The 20641-nt window shown below is 47.0% G+C and overlaps 1 protein-coding gene across 4 annotated transcripts in view; it reads right to left on the reverse strand.

Annotated features, from left to right (window-relative positions):
• The window catches only part of LOC121982227 (gastric triacylglycerol lipase-like), a 41936-nt gene that overhangs the window by 4781 nt on the left and 16514 nt on the right, over positions 1-20641 (reverse strand). For 3 of the 4 annotated variants that reach the window (XM_042535190.1, XM_042535193.1, XM_042535191.1), the window contains 2 exons: positions 16648-17032; positions 16247-16530 (listed from right to left, as the gene is read on the reverse strand). In XM_042535190.1, the coding sequence (XP_042391124.1) occupies positions 16247-16530; positions 16648-17032 (669 nt within the window). The remainder of the gene's footprint in view (positions 1-16246; positions 16531-16647; positions 17033-20641) is intronic. The other variant, XM_042535194.1, reaches the window with a different exon arrangement.

Genomic DNA, 20641 nt, shown 5'->3' on the forward strand with positions numbered 1-20641 from the left:
TATAGACCTTGCATGTGCCTCTTCGATCTTGTCAAAGCCCATCAGCAAAAATGAAGAAAAAACTACTCAAGTCATTCAGACTAGACTATTTCCTCCTCCAAATCACTCAGCAGATCTCAACTGTTATCCCTTTAGGTACCCCCTAACTTTTTTTAACCTGTAAAATTGTAGCCCATCACCCATATTGCTTATAGTCGTGAACCTCTTCACTTCGATCGTCAGTGTTTCCATCTCCCACTCTCATGCACACCCCCCTCTAATCTCCAATGACAAAAAGTGTCTAGCCCTGTTCTTACTCAGGCGTACTCAAAAGCTCGTCCCCTTCTGTCCTCCGCATGAAGGGTAAATCAGGACCTTGTCTACGCTTCTCCTTTCTTCTATTATACCATCTTCTTCTCTCCTCTCCTTTGTTGGTCACAACCTTCCTTGTCTCCTCTGTCTACTTCAACCTTCACCCCCTCCTTCACCAAAAAACCATTCTAACCTAGCATGAAAGAGGTTGACCTCACCCAGAGGAAAATAACTCTCAGAGAAACCAAGTGAAAATTTGATCAATTGCAAGATGATTACTATAATGACACAACTCTAGTTTTATATACTAGATTATGTGAAAATTAAGAAACAAACAAATAGGAAAACACAATAATTCCAATTAATTGGCTGCCCTAAATGCAGCAAGCAAATAAAAATATATAGTAATTCAAATTAATTCAAAGATGACAATCTGCCAAACAATTCAAATTATTTTCCAATAATTCAAATTCAAAATTTGGTGGAATCAAATCTTTCTTGATCTTCATGAGTTCGAAGAGGATATCATATGTTTCTCTGTAGATCAGGATGTCATACAAAATAAACTATAAAGAATTTTCATATAAAAGGTTTTAGGGATTGGTTCATCAACTTGAAGGTATTAGGTGTGTTCAAAAGTCTGAAAGGCATATATAACACTAATAAAAATTTTCTCGTCTCTTCAAGGTAGTTTATCATTCATCATGAATCCTGATCCTACTTTGACAATACTCACTATGCAAATCAACAATCGAACTCCTGCCATTAGTCAAGCATGTCATGAAGTGTAGGTATGAAAAATCTAAGCTTAACAAAGATCTTGTAATGGCACGAATGTTGGTAATTCTCCAAAAGAAATCCTTTTCAGGTCTCACTAAAGCATGGATGATGTAAGAACTTGTATTTCTCTAATAAAACATTCTTGTTGGAGTCCTTAAATTGGATAATTCAGTGTGCTCTAGGGGTTCATGCAATAATGTGGAAGGCTGGGCAACTATGACCTTGGATAAAATTTTTAACATGATGGACCGTGCCATATATGAGAGCTCATCACGTAACTCTTCAGGAGTTATGTCCAAGAACTCATCTACGATCTTCTTGACCTCAGGAGATGGTCTCTCGGTAAGTTACTCAAACTTATGATTGTGATGTTCTGGGCCACTAAACCTACCATCACTTCTACTCTTGACACCTTGCCTTCATTGAATTGAGAATGTGTGAAGAGAAAAAGGTGTTATCTTGAAGATTGGCATGGAGTGGTTCATGGTTTAGTTTTGGGCTCAATCTCACTGGTGTTAGCTAGGTGTATCCTAACATTTTGACCATTGTATTTAAAGAAGTAGGTGCTTTCTCTCACCATAACGGATGATATAGAGATCAAACAGCTAGCGTCGACCAAGAATGACATGGGAAATGCTCATAAAAAAACATCTCATATCGACTCATCTTGATAGGAACCAAATATTGCCCATACACCTTGTAGGGACTTAGGTGCAACTCAAGAGTGACCCCAATCTTAGTGAAGACATGTGTGGAAACTACATCCATATAGCTTCCACTATTAATAACAGTCTTGCAGGATTTACTACCATACTTCCGTGAATAGCCATCGTAGGCATGAACATGTACAATGTACTACGTGGAGTCGTACAATCTCTTTCTCACCTCCCTTAGTCTCTTGGTACTCATTAAAGGTTCAATTTCTTCATCACCACCCAAAGTTGGGAAGTATGCTACACTGTCTTCTTGGTTGTGTTCATCCCACAGTGTATTGTTGATTTTTGAAGGCATTAGAATGTACTTCTCCATCAACTTATACTTCATTTCCACCAAGGTTGTGATAGGCTTAACTCCTATAATGATATTGTGGTCTTGAACAATGTGATAGTACTTCTTAAACAATAAACTAACAAGTTTTGTCTTTGATACAATTGACATAGCACAAATGGAACTAACCTCACACAAAGGAAATAAAACTCTCAATAGAGAAGACAAGTATAGGTTATTACTGATCCTGTCCGAACCAAGAGTCAGCGGACGCTGGGCACGTGGCGCTCTCTGCTGGATCCTCGAGTGCTCCGGCGAACCTGCAACAAAACCGAGCCGGGAGGGGTGCCCCGGCGACGGTCCTCCGACGCTCAAGTCAGGTAAGTGGTGGAGAAAGTGGCTGCCAGATTTGTATTATGCGTACCTTTGGCGAAGTAATAGCCTCTTTATATAGGACGGAGAAGGAACTAATGCACGCCCACCGAGGTGCGTACGTGTCAGCAACCCATACCACGGTATGCACTTGTCAGAGAGCTTACCTGACGCCATGCTGCCACAGTCCGAGCATGTTCTTTGATGGGACGGCAGGACCACCCGTTGTCAGACTAGAAGTATGGCATAGCCATACGACTTGACGGCTGTCAGAAGATGTTCCCGTCTTTTACCCACCGTCTGACTGGGGTGCCCGGCCCGCCGGGCGGGCGATGAACGTCGTCCGGACGGCCTTGATTCTTTGCGCCGTCCGGGCGGCACATCCTTCCGCTCGGTCATTACGCACTGCTTTATTTGAGCGTCGGACCCCTGGTCCCTACCAGGGTGCCTTTTACTATCAGATTTCCCTTTCTTCTGAGTCCGGTCGGCTCGCCCTTTTCCGGCGAGCCACTGGACCCTTTGACCTCCCCTCAGCGTTGACTCCTTATGGGGTTCCGGATTTTTACCGCCGGATCACTTGCCTTCCTCTCGAGTCTAGTCGAAGGAGGTAAAGTCCGACTGACTGGACTGCCGATCTGTCGAACAATGATCATTGCCTTAGGCCGCTCGGCCAGGCATAAAGATGCTCATCCGTGCGGCGATATCTGTCTGTCCGGCGATACTTTGTCCATGCCTTGTATTTTCTGGGAATCGATGTCCGTTGTTCTCCTACACTACCCATCACGTGCTCTGCGCACGGTAAGGGGAGCTCATTAAATGCGGCTAGTAACCGGCTAACACGTGGCGACCGTGCATTTGTCAGAGTATGGCGATTGCGTCACTTCCGATGGGACAGTCGCCGTTTGAAACGGACGATCCGATGACAACCTCGATATCGACGACCTGGATCGGGCGGTGGAGATCGTTTCCGGGCGGCGATATAAGACCCTTGACTTCGTTTCCGCTGCATTTCATCTTCTTCGTTTCCAGACTCCCGTCATTCCCCCTCTTGCCGGTGACTTTGTTCTCAGGCTTTCCGACGATCACACGGCTTCTTCCGGTCATCTTCCTCGCTTGTAAGAGCCTTTTTCTCGCTTCAGACGCATTCTTCTTTCTGTTAATCATCCTTTTCAGCCGGTTTTCTTCCATTGCTCGAACCATCCTCTTCTATCCCGCATTCTGGCCTTTCGATCATGACCAGTACCTCGCAGTCAACCGGCGGTGCTCCGGGTCTTTGGTACTCGAACATGGAAAGTCGGTTCGACGAGGAAGACGCCATGCGCCTCACTCGAGCATATGACCTACCGACCGACCACGAAATAGTGTTAGCCACGCCTTCCGATCGGCCTAACGATCCTCCGCCCGGCACTGTTGTCTTCTTCCGGGATCAATTCCTGGCCGGACTACGTTTTCCTCCTCACAAGTTTTTCTTAGAAGTTTGCAACTATTTCCGCATTCCGCTCGGCCAAGTAGTTCCTAATTCTATTAGGTTGCTGAGCGGAGTGGTAGTTTTGTTCAAACTGAACGGCATTCCCTTAACCCCAAAAATCTTCCACTACTTCTACTATCCCAAGCAAGCCGAGTGGGGCACCTTTGTTTTCCAATCTAGGATAGGCTTCGTCCTTTTCGATAATACGCTAGAAGGAGTATTTTTTCTATATACGCTTTCCCGAGCGGCCCACTTTCCGCACCAAGTGGCAGACGGCTATGCCTGCGCAACCGGAGCTCGGCAAGTTTAGAGGTGACGCAGACTATCTCCATGCAGCCGAACAGCTAGTCGGTCAGCGCTATCACATTGACAAGATGCTTCTCCCAGGAGTCATGCATATATTCGGCTTGTCTTCTACACCAGCCGATCTGCCTTGTAGCATGAGTAAGCTTCCCTATCTTCCCCTTTATTTTGTTCTAACTGATTTATTCTCTGCTTCTGCAGCTGAGGTCATGTGGCGGGCCAGAGCCACCGAGAAGGTCAAACTGAAGGCCGCTCGGATTGAGGCGGTGACGAGCCAGGAGGCCGCCGAACGGGGCCTTGCTCCGGCTGATCCGGCCGGCGAAGAGGGTGAGGGGACGCCAACGGTCCCCCTGACGCCCGCCTCCCACGAGGCCACGGTCAATATAACCCGCGAGTGAAGCTGGTGGAGGGCCGTCGGCCGATGATGTGCCTGCAAGACTGGAACGCGTCGGCGACGGAATCCCGCCTCTACACTTGATGAGCCACAACCCGAGCGGGTGCGCGCCTGTGCGTCCGGTCAGTTTCTAGAGAGTACCCGACCTCAGACTCTCCGAGGGCTACTGAAGTGCCGCCGCCTTCGAGGACTCGACGACGCCTCAGGCGTTTAGGCGAGCTACCCACCTCTTCCGCGGGCCATCTCGAGCGGGCCGAGCGCTAATTTACTTAAACTGCTCTGCGCCTCCTTGAGGCGTACATGGCCGTCGGTGTTTCGAGCAGATGATCACCCGACGGGCCCTCTAGCACAAGCTTGGATAGATGCTCGAGTCGGATAGCTAAGTTGACTCCGGGCGGCTCTGACAAGAACCTTCAATCGACCAACGGGTATAGCCCTTCCCCTCTTTTCTCTTATTTGCGTTTTACCTGCTCGTGTTGCATAGCGAATCGGTGGAGCAGATCGCCATTAGCGATCGGTTGGCCGAACTGGAGGAGGAACTCAAGAAACAAAAAACGGCGAGACGGCCGCCCTGGAGAAGGCCAAGAAATCGCTAGAAGCCGAGCGAACGAGCCTCCGATCGCGAGCAAGGTCGCTCGGCTTGAAACGAAGCAGTGAGACAAGGAGATCCAGACGGCGACCACTAGGAAACAAGCCATCAACGATATGGACCACGAAGGTGGAGATCCGGGCCGGAGCAACGATCAAGGACCCGACGCCTCACGGCCACCGAAAAGAGAGCCGCTCTACCGATCTTCAAAGATTCATGGAGACTGAAGGCTCTCCAAGTCGCTAGCGACGCCCACGCGCTCAAGGAGTATCAAGAGGGGAGTCGGCCGCTCGGACGGCGAGGAAGGCTCCTCCTCGGAAGACTTGAGAGAAGTTTACCGACAAGATATCCTCACGCTCGAGGAGGCCATCAAGGCGGTGGTGGGCTATCTCAAGATCAAGGTCACCTGCCTGCTGACTATCCCCGAGGATCTGGCGAGCGTGATGGACGCCATCCCCGACGCCCTTTTTGATTTCGATGTGTGAGGAGCGTTTCTGTTATTCGCCGCTCGGCCCCGCTTATCTATGTAATGACTTTTTCGGCTTGCATATTAGATAATCTTCGCTCCTTTCTATTTTAGCAAGAAATTTTCCTCGTCCCAACTTTAAGTGTCTCTCGATATGTCGGAGCTCGACGACGCGGATATTTATAGCCGGCTGCCTCGATTTTAACGACGGGCTCATGGTTTCCGCGGTTTTATAGACGCCATTGCCTCGATATTTATCGTGAGCTCGACCGGCGGATATTTATATGGCCCGGCCTCGATTTTAACGACGGTGCTCGTCGGTTTTCCGCCCGGTTTTATAGCCGGCTCTACGGTTTAACGTCTGGGCTAGATGGCACGGATATTTATAGCCGGCTCTCGATTTTAACGGTGCTCATCGGTTTTCCGCCGATTTTTATATGGCTGCTCTACTTTAACGTCTGGCTGACGCGCGGATATTTATATTTGGCCGGCCTCGATTTTAACGACGGGCTCGTCGATTTCCGCCGGTTTTATAAATGGTCGGCTCACTGGTTTAACGTCTGGCTAGACGGATATTTAAGGCGCGGCTCTCGATTTTAACGACGGTGCTCGCCGGTTTTCCGCTCGATTTTTCTGCGCGGCTCTACGGTTTAACGTCCGGATATTTATAGCCATGGTTCTCGATTTTAACGACGGGCTCGTCGGTTTCCGCCTGGTTTTTATAAATCGGTACGGCTCTACGGTTTAACGTCTGGCTCACGGATATTTATAGCCGGTTCGATTTTAACGGTTTTTATACGGCGGCTTAACGTCTGGCAGCGGATATTTATAATGGCGGCTCTCGATTTTTAACGACGGGCTCGTCGGTTTCCGCTCGGTTATAACCGGCGCGGCTCTACGGTTTAACGTCTGGGCTAGACGGGGTTGGCACGGCTCTCGATTTTTAACGGTGCTCGTCGGTTTTCCGCTCGGTTTTATAGCGGTCGGTACTGGTTTAACGTCTGGGCTACGGATATTTATAAGCCCCGGCTCGATTTTTAACGACGGGCTCGTCGGTTTCCGCTCGGTTTTTATAGACGGCGATTTAACGTCTGGCTAGACGGCCTTTAAGGCTGACTCCTCGAGCGACCTTGGCCTTCTTTTCTAGCTTGGATAATACCCCGCCGAACGGCTCAGGGTCCACTTCGTCAAGTATCTTGGCTCGGATAATATACCCCTTCCGAATGGTACGGGCCGCTTTGTGAGCCGCGCCAATTGATCCAGATACCTCCTACGAGCCTTCGTTGTCGAGCTGCTCTGAAACCATATACCCTACCGACTCAGCCTTCACATCGCAAGGCCGGCTCAGAATAATCCTCCCGAGGTAGTCTCTAAAATGTACCTAGCCGAGCGGCTCAGGCCCGATATCGAACGCCGCTTATATTCTATACGCAGCCCGACTGAGCGGCCTGGGGAGCTCGGATATAAACCTCCCTACCGATCGGCTCGGGGGTTACGATGATAATGCCTTATATTCGCTCTTTTAACTTTTCATCTCTGCGTTTCAAGTATTTAGTGAAAAATGAAATACACGGGGTGATTTACAGTGATACACCTTTCACCCCGCCTGGTAAGGCTGGAGATGGTTCGCTCCACGGTTATCTAGTGCCGTCCGTCCTCGTCCTCCAAATAATACGCTACCGAGCGAGCTTTTCGATGATTTGAAAGGGCCCGCCACGGAGCTTCAACGACATCTCCGACCGCTCGACTTTCTTCCATAAGATCGCCGACTGAACGATCCGGGAATTACGCCACGGGTAGTTTTGCTTCATCCACGACGGGATGCCATCACCGAACGGACGCCGCCTCTCCTCTTCTACAAAGTCCACTCCATGTTTCTTCGCTCTGTCATCATCATAGATTCGACGCCGACTTCGACCGGTATGACAACCTCACCGCCATATACCAAATGGAACGGTGTGACTCCTTCCTGGCGTCGTTCGGATGGCCCACAAGACGCCCGGCACTTCATCCGGCCAACTCCCTCCCAAACGGTCGAGCCGAATTAAGAATTTCACGGTCGACTTGACCGCTGCTCGAGGATAGCCACGGACGTGAAATGTTGCTCAACGCCGTAGCTTTTGCACCAATCCTCTAACATCTTCCCCGTGAACTGCCGCCCGTTGTCGGACACTAGTCGGCGAGGGATGATATGTTGCCGGATGAATTTTTAACCATTTGTTCAGTGATCTTTGCCAGCCTCCACCCACTTGGAGAAATAGTCCACCGCCACTAGTAAAAATTTCTCTGCCCGCCGCCATCGGAAATGGACCCACAATATCCATTCCCATCGATCGAACGGATAGATGGTTGATGCCTTCATCCTCCTCACGGTGGAGAAGTTGTGATACTGCACGAAGGCACGTAGATATCGTCCGAGCGATCTGTTTCAGAAGTCACAAAGTATCCCGCCAAGAGGATCTTCGCCAACGAGCGCCCACCGGACGACCCCGCACGACCCTCGATGTACTTCCCGGAGGATGTGTCGAGTCCTCCGAGCTTACACATTTCAGCAAAGGGCGAGAAAGCTTTAAGCTGATCTCCGATGAGTGTAAACCGACCGGCTCTTCTTCCGAGGAGCCGGGCTGCATATTCATCGGATGGTGTGGTGCCCGAACGGAGGAATTCTATAATAGGTGTCCTCCAATCACTTGGAAACGCGAGGCCTTGCATCCGGTCGACATGCGCCCAGCACTTTTTCAATTGGTTGCTGAATGGCGACCGGCGTTATTGAGCTCGCGAGTTTGGCTAACTCATCGGCCGCCTGGTTCTCCGCTCGTGGGATCTTCCGAATAAGCACCTCTCGGAAAGTAGCTTGAGTTTTCAAAGGCCTCAACAGAGTTTAACACGCTGATTTCAAAGGTGCCGAAGTCACTGAGCGGCCAACCGTGAATCGAAGAGTGTCACCCGCCCGCTCCCACACGCCGCTCGCAATCCGCCATGAGGGCCTCATACCGCTCATTGTTAGTAGCTTTGTAATCTAGCCGACGGATAGGTGCATCTTTTCTTCCCGAGGTGAGAGTAGTAATATTCCGATCCACTCCGAGCCGAGTGGAGGATCCATCCACATATATTTTCCACATAGCTTCCGGCTCGTTTGCACTTCGGTCACAAAATCAGCCAAGGATTGGGCTTTAATCGCCGAGCGGGGCTGATATTGGATGTCAAATTCACTTAATTTCGTCCACTGATAAGCCGTCCGGACGCTCGATTCAACAGACTCTTCCGAGTGGACTGCTCGTCCGGACAATAATGGTGTGAGCAAGAAATACGGTCGCAGCGCCGAGCGGCTAGAACCAAAGCAAAGGCCAACTTCTCGAGCCCAGTATAACGAGATTCACCTTTAAAATGTGGCTTAGAAAATACACCGACTGTTCTTCGCCGTCCGAGTAGAGTTTGAGCCGAACACAGTTGATACATATAAAGTGACTCACCCCGACCGGCTTAGCACTGGCAGAGAATGAAGATATGTCTTCAACTCTTCAAATGCTCACATTCTTCATCCCATCGAACTTAGTGGCCTCATGCAGATTCAAGAATGGCAGCCGGCGGTTCGAGATGAATCTGGATAAAGCTTATCCGACCGTCAACCTCAGACTTCTCAGATTGGGGCGTATGTCTTGGTTGCTTTAACCTTGCTGGATTTGCTTGATTCCCGCTTCATACCATGCACCCCAAGAAACGCCTCCTTCGCTCCGAACAGCACTTTTGGGATTTAGCTTGACCCATATTTCAAGCTGCTCGAAGGTTTCTTCCATATCCTCGAAAAGATCGGCCGCTTGGACGGATTTGATAAGAATGTCGCCCACATAAACTTCCAGATTCCGCCCGATCCGCTCCTCGAACACCTTGTTCATCAAGCGTTGATAGTGGCCCCAGATTCTTCAACCGAACGGCATCACATCAGAGCAATACGCCCCTACCGCTACGGCTTACTTTTCTTGATCTTCCCAAGAGCACTATGATATCCTGGTAGGCGCCAAGCATGCAATTAATTCGCACCGTAGAGTCCACCAAATGATCTATCCGGGCAGAGGATAAAAACTGGGCATGCCTTGTTTAAATCTCAAAGTCGACGCAGACCCTCCACTGCCGCCCGGCTCGAGACCAAGACTACGTTGGCCACCCCCGAACCTCGCGATGTGGGGCCTTGAGTTTTTCCACCTCCGCCTTGATAATGGCATTCGCTCACATCAAGTTCCTTTTTCTCGCTCGCCCATCGCCGAGGTCCGACATGCAATCTACGCCGCGCTAGGCTCGGCGAAATTCCGGGTAACTCGACCCGACGAAGACATCATGATTTCGCTGAGGTATCAATCGCCTTCCTTTCTTCCCGCATCGAGGCGATAAAGTCGTGGCCTCCGATCGGGCCGGATGGATCCGGACTTCCTCCTTTCATCATAAATTAAAGGGAGGCTTCTGCACATGGCGTGTACCTCAATTGGGCGCCCGAGCGGAACTAGCTTGCCGGATCATCTCTATATAGCACCGCCGAGTTGCTAGTCCCCGCACTTCTCCTACTTTGTCCTCCACGGGAACTTTATCTTCGGTGGAAGGTCGAGACAACCGCTCGGAATTCGCCGAGCGCCGAAAATGACGTTGTAGGACGAGGGAGAGTCGACCACCACGAAGTTTATTGTCCCGGTCCTCCCGAGCGGCTCTTCTCCCAATGAGGTGGCTACCGGATTTGTCCGACCGGTCAACTTCGCTGCTCAGAAACCCGAGAGCGGGTCCATGGGCACGGCTCGATCAATTGCACTGATCGAACGCTTGAATACGATGTTGACCGAGCCCTCGTGTCAACAAATATGCGTGAATGGTGTAATTGCTATTACCGCTTTAATGAACAGAGCGTCGGGCACTTCTACTCCTTCTAAGTCCCCGGTCCGAAAGTGATTTCCGGTCCACTTGCAGCCGACCGCGTGGATCTGCAGATGCCGGACGCCCGCCTTTCTCGGTTGAGTCTCCTCCGGCCCACCAAAGAATAACGCTGATCTCGCCCGAAGTATTGCTCCTATTTTCCTCCTCCCGAGCGGACGGCCGACTGCTCGACGCCCGCGATTCTCCCGCCGAGATCGTGTCGATCGGTGTTCACATGTCGCCCCTGCGGGTCCGGCCACCACGAGTCCCACGCCTCGTCACGGGAGGCGACCGTCGCTCGGCTTTCCGGAACAGATCGACACAAAGGGAAGGCTTCGCAATCCTCGTGTTGTGCGATCCGTCGTGGAAGGTGCAACATGGGGTCCACCTCTTCTTTCACGAGCGGCAGCCCACTTGACGCGCGATCCGAGGATCGAATCGCCTCGGTCCTCCGGTGGCCGCCGAGCGGGCGTCCGCTTCAGAGCGCGCCGCCGAGTTTTTCCGGGCGGCGCTTCTTCCACATTTATATATTCGTTGGCCCGATGTAGCATGTGATCATAATCTCGGGCGCCTGACGAGCGACCGGAAGAAGTCCCCATCCGCAAGGCCTTGCGTGAAGGCATTCATCGTCTCCGATGTGGCCGTGGGGATATCCATCGCCACTTGGTCAATCGCCGAATATAACCTCAAGCGATTCTCCGCCTGCTCACGGCGAATAAGTCGACACTTGTCTTTGATAACGCCGACCATCGCGAAGTGGTGGAGGAAGGCCGCTCGAATTCCTGAAGCTCGTGATGGATCCGTCCGGCAACCTCCGAAACCACCGCTGAGCCGATCCCAGAGGGTGGTAAGGAAGACTTACACTTTACTCCATCTGCATCATGGAGCGTGGTCAGATATCAAACTTACCATGATCATCCGGTCTGTTGTTCCATCAGATTCGCCGATCGTGAGGCACGTAGTGTCAGGGGAGGGTCTCGAGGATAGCCTCCGAAATCTGGCGATGATCCGCCGGGAGGAGTCCGCCGGGAGCTTTCCTTTCCGCCATCCCGCCTGCATTTCATCCGAGGAAGATCCTCTATCTCTTCGGGCTGGTATGACTTCAGGGTGCGAAACAAGGCCCGGTGGAACGCGACGGTCGGAGGTGCTTCCGCCGCCACCAGACGCAGAATGTTGCGTTGTCCGCTCGCCGGATGCTTTTGTTTTGCCCATGAGTTCATGGCCTCATCTCGACTAGAGCGCCGAGTTCTTCCGCTGAAAGCGCCACCATGTGTTGCCGCCCGCCTCGCCCATTGTTCTTGTTCTAACGCAGAGCTGCCCACGACGGCGCCATTTGATCCCGTCCAACCAAGAGTCGGACGCCGGGCACGTGGCGCTCGCTGATCCTCGAGTGCTCCGCGAACCTGCAACAAAACCGAGCCGAGGGGTGCCCGGCGACGGTCCTCTCAAGTCGGTAAGTGGTGGAGAAAGTGGTTGTCAGATTTGTACCTTTGGCGAAGTAATAGCCTCTTTATATAGACGGAGAAGGAATCACGACGCCCACCGAGGTGCGTGACGTGTCAAGAACCCATACCACGGATGCACTTGTCGAGAGCTTACCCGACGCCACGCCGCCACCGAGCATGTTCTTTCGATGGGACAGCAGACCACCCGTTGTCAGACTAGAAGTACGGCATAGCCATACGACTTACCGTCAAGATGTTCCCGCCTTTACCCACCGCTCGACTGGGCTCACGGGCGATGAACGCCGTCCGACGGCCTTGATTCTTCATACGTCCGGGCAGCACCTCCTTCCGCTCGGTCATTACGCACTGCTTTATTTGAGCGTCGGACCCCTGGTCCCTACCAGGGTGCCTTTTACTATCAGATTTCCCTTTCTTCTGAGTCCGGTCGGCTCGCCCTTTTCCGGCGAGCCACTGGACCCTTTGACCTCCCCTCAGCGTTGACTCCTTATGGGGTTCCGGATTTTTACCGCCGGATCAATTACATTGACGTGACTCTACTTTTATAGATGGGACTCTAAAAAACTAGGAAATATAAACAAATCAAAAAATACAATAACCCTAATTAATTGGCTGCCCCAAATAAAGCAACAAAATATGCAAATATAATTGCAATTAATTGATTGCCCAAAATAAAATATAGCAAATCAAAGATAACAAACTACCAAACAATTCAAATTCAAAATTGGCCAAATCAAATCCTTATATGCATCACCTTTTCTCCCTCTCCTTTATCATCTGAGATTCCACCCATCTCTTAGCAGAAGTCCCTCAATAACTCCAACTTTAACAAAATAATTGTTTACCCCCTACCTTCGACCGAACAATTTCTTGAGTATCCCTTACTCTATAGATTGGCTAAAATTTATATCAATGATAACACACCACCTCTCCTCCCCATAAAGTCCCTTATATCGCACAAGACAAAAGAGGAACTTTCTCCACTCTTGTCCTTTCTTCTATGGTGTTATCTTCTTCCCTCCCTCTTCATCAACTGATACGGGAGGTAATCTGAGAGTGTCACATGGTCAAGGAGGTCAATAGTTTTGCCGAGGTGACGGCCAAAGTCAATGGAAAGCCAGGCGACCCTAGCTCCAGGTAGCCGTAGCTCCAAGCGGCCCCGGCTCCATGATGGTGCCGAATCTGAATCACCTCAACTAAACCGGAGCAGCGCACCCAATTGGTAGTAGTTAAGGTGATAAGCGGCTGCCCGCAAGAGAGGCGAATAATGTAGTCGTTGTTTCCAAAGATTGTGGGAACGTCGACCATTTAACCCGGGAAAGGCGGGCAACGTGGTCATTTATTTCGGAGAGCGTGGGTAACACTAGCGTGGATCTCGGGACACCAGGAGCACAACTATAACCCTATAAAAGGTAGTCCACTTCGATGGACGAAGGTACACACAAGCATCTAAACCCTAAAACTATTGTTCATCTTCTACTTCTTCATTCTCCCTTGTCGGAGACCGTCATTCTAATCCTCTCTATCTAGTCCTCTCTTCCCTGGCTCCGACGGATTGCTCCACGAGTCCCCGTTAGTCAACATCGACGCTTATTCACTGGTTAGTTGTTCATCGACGCTTATTCACTGGTTAGTCAACATCGACACTTATTCACTGGTTAGTCGTTGTTTCCGAAGATTGTGGGAACGTCGACCATTTAACCCGGGAAAGGCGGACAACGTGGTCATTTATTTCGGAGAGCGTGGGTAACACTAGCGTGGATCTCGGGACACCAGGAGCACAGCTGTAACCCTATAAAAGGTAGTCCACTTCGATGGACGAAGGTACACACAAGCATCTAAACCCTAAAACTATTGTTCATCTTCTACTTCTTCATTCTCCCTTGTCGGAGACCGTCATTCTAATCCTCTCTATCTAGTGCTCTCTTCCCAGGCTCCGACGGATTGCTCCACGAGTCCCCGTTAGTCAACATCGACGCTTATTCACTGGTTAGTTGTTCATCGATGCTTATTCACTGGTTAGTCGTTGTTTCCGAAGATTGTGGGAACGTCGACTATTTAACCCGGGAAAGGCAGACAACGTGGTCATTTATTTCAGGGAGCGTGGGTAACACTAGCGTGGATCTCGGGACACCAGGAGCACAGCTGTAACCCTATAAAAGGTAGTCCACTTCGATGGACGAAGGTACACACAAGCATCTAAACCCTAAAACTATTGTTCATGTTCTACTTCTTCATTCTCCCTTGTCATAAACCGTCATTCTAATCCTCTCTATCTAGTGCTCTCTTCCCAGGCTCCGACAGATTGCTCCACGAGTCCCTGTTAGTCAACATCGACGCTTATTCACTGGTTAGTTGTTCATCGGCGTCAGGCAGGATCATTAGCCATAACCTTTCCTATCTTTTTTCATTTTCGCAATCTCTCCCAAATCACCTTTGATTATCACACCCCTTTCCTCACCTTTGTTTATCACTTGAGCTTCCTCCCACAACTTTGTAGCATAAGAAAGTCCCTCGGTGACATCAACTTCAACCAAATAATTGTGTACCCCGTAACCTAATGTCATATCTCTCTTTCTCTCCAAATCATGCAACAAAGAATTCCTTCATATCATTATTAACCTCCTTAATTATAACACATGATTCAACCTTTCAACGTATTTATCTTTTGTTTAAGAATTACATCATAGTTGTAGTTGCTTTATTGAAAATAGTTTGTAAAGAACGTTGGTCCACCATGTATGAGTTTATATTGTAGGAGTTAGACCAAGTATATAGGAAATACTAGTAAACTATCACTTTATATAATTTTGCAACAAATTCAAGCAAGTTATATTTTAGCAAAATCCTTTCTACCATCTTCTAAGAAAAAAGTTTGAGTTCCCTTCTCTCTTGAATCCATAGAGAGTTTGTGTTGTCTCCTCTACTATTGAATGCTAATTATGCTCGCTCACAATATATGGTATGGTCCTTGCATTTCAACACTATCTAGCTTGTACAGTGTATTTTTAACTATATAATTCACTTAAGTAACACCCTAATTTTTTTATTTCTTTCTTTTTGATTTGTAACATAAACTACTATACTAAACTAAGCTCATTGGCTCTATTCCAAAAATCAAAATAATCATATTTTGATGAGTTCATCATTTACCTTATCTTATATCGTTCATATTTGTTTATATTACTACTATTATTAATCTATCTCAATGCACATAGAGACAAACCGATTAAGCCATTGATGAGTGTGTCGTGTGGTATCTAGCCAAAAGCAAACTATCACTAAATATAATTTTGCAGCAACAACTTTAAGCAAGTTTGATCCCAACAAAATCATTCTCCTTTATAGTCTCCTAAGAAAAAGATTTTGAGTTCCCTTTTCTCACGAATCAAAGGAGAGCTTGTGTTGTCTCCTCTACTTATAAATGCTAATTATATTGACTCGCTATATATGGTCCCTCTATTCCAACACGCTATCTAGCTTGTCCGCTATCTTTTCAACAATGTAATTCACTAATGTATCAGTCTTACTTTTGTAACAAAATATTGTGCTCTTTAATATAAAAATTAAAATAATCATGTTTTGAAATTCATTATTTAACTTATTATGGTTCAATAGAGTACTTAGGGAGTGTGGTAGGATCTTCACAATGTAAGGCTCAACATTCTTGAATTCTTATATGCAAATAAGTAGTCGTTGGGTGGCGAGAGTATCAACTATCAACACAGACATGGTTGCTAGAGCTACAGTAGAGAGCTGTGGGATGGTTTCCACATGAGGGATAAAGAGAGTTTGCATGTGAGTAGAGAAGGATAGGTTTCTATGCAAGACTAAACACAAGGCATGTGTCACTCACTTAAAACCCATGTTTAGACCCCAATGACATGGATTTTACCATATAGAATAAAATGTTGCACTTCCATGAATTTTTAGTTCAATAACATGATTGCCAACTTTATTGGCATCTACATAATACATTAAGAAATAGAAAGATCACACAAGACACTCACTCATCACTTCCAATCAGCCACACACGTTATTGGTGTTTGACATTGGGTGTGTGGTAGTGTAGATGTGTCTGCAGGTGTGTGGGTATCAGAGAAAGATCTTGAACATTTTGGAACTATCATGATGGACTTCAATCAAGACATCTAACTTCAATAACTTGATTCAGTTTTACTGACATCCACATAATACTGAGATACCAAAAACAAACAATAATAAAAGCTCTTACCCAAGTTCAGTTATGACATCTTGGCATGTCCGAGCATCAGTGTTAAGAGAGTAATGAAGTGTGCGTCTCCTTTCAGTTGGTGTTGGATCAGTATCACCAATAGTAGCTGTTGGAAAAACCATGTCTATGTTACTGTCATGATTATCAATCGCAGCACCTCCATTAGAAGAGATCAACGCAACAACTTTCCTACAAACTTCTGAAGGAGAGAGGAGCAAGTGTGCAGCCTTATGGGCAATTTGAAAGGCTGATTCAATGAATATTTCTATTGCTAGATGGAGATCCTACAGAAATGTAACAAATTTACTGAAATAACACAAGTAAAAAAATAATGTAATCATACTTGAACTAAATTATGTGTCTGCTAAATTAACTGTTTGGGAAAGTTACCATCATAATACCTCAATTACCCCTCGCCTCCTATCAGTGGTGCGTTGAAGAACATGATCCTTTGTTTGAAGAAATCTTCTTGTCAGGCGAGGGCTTGCAAATTGATTAACACTTACGTTGCCTGCTGCTCCACCTCTCCTAAAGCATTTGAAGAACCACAGAAAAATGGCTACTGGCCATAGCGTCCAGGCTAGAAAAATTTTGATCAGACGTATTAAACGCCGATCATATCTATTAACTGTGCTGCTATTCGACAATCTTGAAGCCTGAGACATTGGAGATGTAGGACAGATGTTCTCATCATAATCTTCTTCACCAGTTACAGAATAAGAATCTAAGGAAGTTTCAGGATCTAAAGACAACTCATGAACAAGCATGTTGAATGAAGAAACACCGCTGTCAAATGAGAAAAAAATTACTTCGGGAACAAAAGAATAATAGGAGAAAAAATAGTATTTTTTTAATTAATTACTGTAGAAAAGAGAAACGAGAATGTAGAAAAGAGAAACAAGAAGCGTTGGGAAAAAATTACTCTATGTTTCTATTAATATGTTTATATGTAGGTATTTATATACATAAAGAGAGAAAAGAAAAATTAATCTCAATCCCTATAATCAAGGGAATCAAAGTCAATCATAATCCCTACAATCAAGGGAATCTTCATAAGTATTCAACACTCCCCCCAAGTTGGAGAATATAGATCATATGCACCAAGCTTGTTACATATGTAGTCAATTCGGGGACCTCTCAGTACTTAGTGAATATATCTGCTAGTTGATTATCTGAATTGACAAAGCTAGTAGATATTTCTCTAGATATGGCTCTCTCTGACAAAGTGACAGTCAACTTCAATATGCTTTGTCCTCTCATGAAAAACTGGGTTCGAGGCGATATGCATGGTGACCTGGTTGTCACATATAAGTGATATTTGTGTAACATGGCCATAGCTCGATACTCTACCTCTGCACTGGATCTTACCATAACATTCTGCTTTTTGTTTTTCCAAGAAACAAGGTTATCTCCGACAAATATACAAAATCCAAAAGTGGATCTTCTATCAGTGGGAGATCCTGCCCAATCTGCATCAGAATATCCTACAACTCAAGTATGTCCTTTGTCTTCATACAAAAGACCCTTTCCTGATACGCCTCTGATATATCGAATAATGTGAATCACAGCATCTCAATGTTTCTTGTATGGAGAGTTGAGAAACTGACTTACTACACTTACTGTAAACATAGTAAGGTAGTTTAGTTTCCCTACTAATCGTCTGTACCGTTCAGGATTTAGAAGAGACTTCTCCTGATTTGGCAGGAGTTTGACATTAGGATCCATAGGGTTGTTGACTGTCTTTGAGTTTAACATTCCTGTTTCTTCCAAAATATCCATTGCACACTTCCTTTGGGATATGATGATCCCATTTTTAGACTGTGCTACTTCTATCCCTAAGAAATATTTGAGTTTGACGAGATCCTTTGTCTAGAAATGTTTGAAAAGATGCTGTTTTACCTGTGAAATCCCGAGATGATTACTACCTATGATGACAATATCATCAACATAAACCACTAAGTACATGCAACCAGTAGATGAGTGACAATAAAAGACAAAATGGTCAGCCTCGCTCCAAGTCATGCCAAACTGTTGAATTACAGTACTGAATCTACCAAACCATGCTCTGGGTGACTGTTTGAGGTCATATAAAGATTTTCGCAAGCGACATACAAGACCAGAAGACTCCCAGCAACAAAACACGGAGGTTGCTCCATGTAGACCTCCTCGAGCAGGTCCATGTAAGGATGCATTTTTGATGTCCAACTGATAAAGAGGTCAATGTCAAATCGTAGCAATGAACATGAAAAGGCGCACAGAAGACATCTTGGCAACTGGAGAAAAAATATCCCCTTAATCCAATCTGAAGATTTGAGTATAACCTTTAACGACGAGGCGAGCATTAAGCCGGCCAACCGTGTTATCTGGACCAACTTTCACCATATACACCCATTGACAACCAACAACTGATTTCCCAGGTGGTAGAGGAACAAGATCCCAAGTCCCACTGCGCTGCAAGGCACACATGTCATCAAGTATAGCTCGTTTCCATCCTGAATGGGCCAAGGCATCACTTGCAGTCTTTGGAAGAGAGACAGACGACAAGGAAGAAAGACAAAAATAGTAGGAAGGAGAAAGACGATGATAACTCAAGGAAATATAATGAGAAGAAGGATTACGAGTGGAACGCATACCTTTCCAAAGTGCAATGGGAATATCAAACTCAGGAGACGGGACCAGAGGAAGAGGTGAAGGACTTGACTCCAAAGATGTGTCCATGGCAGTGCCAGTGATGTGCAGCGGCAAAGTAGGGCGAGGATGACGCTGATAAACCTGCAAAGGAGAAGATGGGGTTGGAGGTGATAGAGATGCCCCCGGAGGATAAAAGACAGTCACTGGTACAGGCGGAGAAGAAGAGAACTCGGATGGGGATGCGTGAGGCCCAAAAAAAGGAACTGAATCAAAGAACGTAACATCAACAGAGATAAAGTACCGACGGAGAGTAGGGGAATAACACTTATACCTTTTCTGAGACCGAGGGTATCCAAGGAAGACACACTTATGAGACCGGGGAGAGAACTTGTCAATGCCAAGATTAATAGCATGAGCAAAACATATAGAACCAAAGACCCTAGCGGTAAAGGATGAAGAGACTGATAAGGATAAATTACATGATGAGGTATTTTACTCTGGAGAGTTAAGGAAGGCATGCGATTGATAAGATAACACACAGTAGGTATGGCATCGCCCTAAAACTGATGAGGAACGTGAGAGTGGAGAAGAAAAGTCCGAGTGGTCTCGAGGAGTGCGATGCAACACACCGTGAGACGCCAAGAAGGTACGAAACTGAGTTTTGATTTCATGGAAAAAAGATTGAAAAACAGAAAATAATTCGGAATGATCCTTCATCAGATATAACCAAGTACAACGGGAAAAATCATTTATAAAAGTAATAAAATATCGTGATCCCAATATAGAAGAAATACGATTCAGACCCCAAACATCAGAATGAACCAAAGCATAAGGGGATGTAGCTCGACTTATAGTACGAGGAGAAAAAAAACTGCGAACATGCTTTCCTAATTGACATGACTCACAAGACAAAGACTCTAAGTGAGGAAGACTAGAACGTAATTGTTTCAACTTATCTAGACCTGGATGTCCCAACTGAGCGTGAATAAGAAGTGGAGATGTCATCGTCAAACCAACAAGAGAGGGTTGTTGAAGCCTGTATAGGCCATGAGACTCGCATCCAAAGCCAATCATTCTCCCTGTACTCCGGTCCAGTCATATGATCGGTGGTCCCAGAATCAAGAACCCAAGGACCCGAAGAGCGAGATATGCCAGCAAAGGAATTACCAACGTGTGCGACGACAGCAGTGGAATTTGAAGCCTAACGATCCTCATACCATTTCAGAAAATCATCATAGCTAGGTTGTGGGGTCGGATCCAGTGGCAATTGTACAGCGGAAGCTGTAGAAGCGACAGAACTCTAAACGATCTGAACAATGCGAGGAGGTCGACCATGGAGACTCCAACACATCAATCATGTGTCCTGGTTGGTGGCAGTAATCACACCAAGGACGTCCTCTGCCACCCTTACGAGGTGAAGGTTTGTTGTTGTTTCGAGAGACCAAAGTTGACGAGTCAACAGGAACGAAAGGAGGCAACGTCAAGACTTTGACAGGTACACGGAGGAGAGTTGCCCAGGTACTGTCCATGGTAGCTTATGCGGGGCTGCCCAGGATCTGATCGCGAACATGAGAATAATCTGTGGACAGACCATACAAAGCCAGAGACATAAAAACTTTCTTTCAATTTTCAAGCTCCGCAAGAGGAGTGGTCGCAGGTGGAAGTAGTTCATTGAAGTCGCATAGAAGGCTAGAGACTGAACCTAGATAGGTTGACATTGAATCCTTAGCCTAATGGGAGGATGGTCATTAGATCTTCACAAAC

Source organism: Zingiber officinale, chromosome 5A (assembly GCF_018446385.1).
Source record: "Zingiber officinale cultivar Zhangliang chromosome 5A, Zo_v1.1, whole genome shotgun sequence".
NCBI classification, from domain to species: domain Eukaryota; kingdom Viridiplantae; phylum Streptophyta; class Magnoliopsida; order Zingiberales; family Zingiberaceae; genus Zingiber; species Zingiber officinale.